Genomic DNA, 2,500 nt, shown 5'->3' with positions numbered 1-2,500 from the left:
ACAACAAAATAAAATACAATACAATTCAAGTGTTAGGTTAAAACCAAAAGAAAGAAACATACACTTGACAGTTACAAAAAACTGAAAAAAAAAAACAAGAGAAAAAAAAGTTACTAAACTAACAAGGTTACAAAGGCCAAGGGAATTGGTATAAGTTAAGGCTGGTTTCGATATGATCGCAGACGATCGCAAAGAGAGCTGCTTCCATGTAATCGCAGACCATCGCAAACGATCGCAGAGCCGACTGTAGCCATACATTTCGGTCAGCAGAAATGTCAAATGTACAGGCGCATTGTGCTCGCGGGAAAATCGCAGCAAACAACATGGCGGACATCGAGGAGGAAATTTTGCTGCAAGAAAATGTATTTCTTCTTTTAGTCCTGAAGCGACGGCATCGTCAGCTTCAAATCCGAAGGAAACATCGGTTTTGGGTTCGAAAATATTCATGAAGATCCAGAAGGTTTCGTCTTCAACCGCTTCAGATAACGACCATAGGCAGTGCTTATGTTGCCTCCGCGGTCGACAAATTTAGTTTCTCGCAGATTTTTTCCTAACTGTTCACTGTTTAATGCATGTTGTAAACGCACTCATACCGCGCAACTTCCTCCATAAATTCCTCGTTAGTAACGTTGCCATGTTTACAACAAATGAGCGTTGCTATAAACGAACATTCGGCTTTGTGGCTAAAGCGTTGAATCATGGGTCAGAATTAAAAATATTATGGCATACGCTTCGATCGCAGATCGCAGAACTTTGGTTTCCATATGATCGCAGGATCGCAAACCATCGCAAAAGATAGAACAAGTTCGGCAGGCCAAGATAAAACTCTCTGCAAAGTTTTAAAAAATTCTGTGGAACGGATTCAGAGCTACTTTAAATTTTCAATTATTTAAGGTGACTCTGAACTCGCTCCACAGATTTTTTTTAATCGTTGCACAAAGTTTCATTTTGGCAATCGCATGCTGATTAAATTTCAGACATAAAAAATGGGGGTCACCGAGGGTGTTTTTGCAGGGATTTCCTGTTGCCACGGTAACTTTTTACGTCACCAAAATGACTGCATCTTGTTCAGGAATAATTGGCGTTTGATATGGTACCATAACATTGCTGTTAAGTGGTGAAGTGCTGTAGTGTAAATCCTTCTAATAAGAACGTTTCTTTCAAGTGTTGAAACTGGTTTCAGCCACCTTAAGTAAGTCATCATCGATACCCTAATGTCGTAAACGTTCGGGTTTTCATTGTTTACTTTGAAAAGTTTTTAGCCTTGTAAATAGCTCAATTTAAACTTAAGAAAAGCTTATGGAAAAAGATGAGTTTGTTAGCAAAGCCTTGTCATTTTTTCTCAGGAAATATATCTGTGTTCGTCACGTGACACACTGCAGTTTACACACCCATCGATTCCGGCATCATTTCAGTACCTGCGAACACGTTGTTAGTCTTGATTTTTTTTTTTCACTTACAAGTTCTATGCCTTCCGCTGCCCTCTTCTTTTCTTTCACCTCATCTTCCATCTTCTCATTTGCCATCTTCAAATCATAATTTTCTTCCGTGAGTTCTTCCACCTTATTTCCCAGCTCCTAAGAAATAACAAGAGAGTATTTGGAAGGATAATTTATGCGCATTTTCAGCCGGCGGTGCATGACTGAACAAAGATTTTGTTGTTTACCTTGTTTTGTGATACCAATTCGCTGCATCGGTCTGACATTTCAGTGATTTGCAGGTGCATTTCTTGAACGACCTGGTTAAAAAAAAAACAAAGAAATGTACGCTGAGCAAGGTACGCACTGGCGATTAATGATAGAGTTCGCTGTGATGACTGAAGGAAATTCCCGCGAACGAAGTCATTTTTCGCCAGCGTGCCGTGTGCCGTTACGTACAGTAATCAGCGATTCCGATAACGTTAACGAAAACGTCACTCCTCCATCTACATATCCCAGTAAGCAGCAAGCAAACAACCTAGATTGAGATGGTCATATGACAGAGCAAAGCTCTAAGAACCAGCAGTTGATTGCCGGGCTGCCATGCGGGAGGTTGTGAGTTCGACTCCGGCCGGACCAACACTCAGGGTCTTTAAATAATCGAGGAGAAAGTGCTGCCGCAGCTTTGTGATGACATTTGCAAATGGTTATATAGACCTTTAGATCTTCTCGGATAAGGACGATTAACCGTAGGCCCCGTGTCACAACCCTTCAATGTTCATAACCCTTTGTAACATAAAAGAACCCACACACTATTCGCAAAGAGTAGCGCATGTAGTTCCCGGTGTTGTGGCCTGTCTTCTGTGGTGTATCATGGTTGTGAGGGTAAATGCTCCGAGATACTAGCGATATCAGGCTACTCTAAAATCCGAGGGTAAATAAAGATATGATATGATATGATATATAGTCCGATTCTCAAGCCAACCGGTTTGCGCGTTTGGAAACAGATATGATGAAGATGGTACTGATACGAATGTTGCTTGGTCTGCGTCGATAGTGAAAACCTAGCTTAAACTCCACAA

General features: G+C 41.0%; 1 protein-coding gene across 1 annotated transcript in view; it reads right to left on the bottom strand.

Moving 5' to 3' along the window:
* LOC138045657 (citron Rho-interacting kinase-like) overlaps positions 1-2,500 on the bottom strand; it is a 72,423-nt gene that overhangs the window by 15,071 nt on the left and 54,852 nt on the right. Inside the window, exons 25-26 of the mRNA XM_068892232.1 lie at positions 1,667-1,738; positions 1,461-1,577 (exon numbers count right to left, since the gene is read on the bottom strand). Of these exons, the coding sequence (XP_068748333.1) occupies positions 1,461-1,577; positions 1,667-1,738 (189 nt within the window). The remainder of the gene's footprint in view (positions 1-1,460; positions 1,578-1,666; positions 1,739-2,500) is intronic.

The sequence above is a fragment of the Montipora capricornis genome, chromosome 4, assembly GCF_036669925.1.
Source record: "Montipora capricornis isolate CH-2021 chromosome 4, ASM3666992v2, whole genome shotgun sequence".
Lineage (NCBI taxonomy): Eukaryota > Metazoa > Cnidaria > Anthozoa > Scleractinia > Acroporidae > Montipora > Montipora capricornis.
The sequence above is the reverse complement of the archived record's forward strand: the minus strand, read 5'-3'. Positions and strand labels throughout refer to the sequence as shown.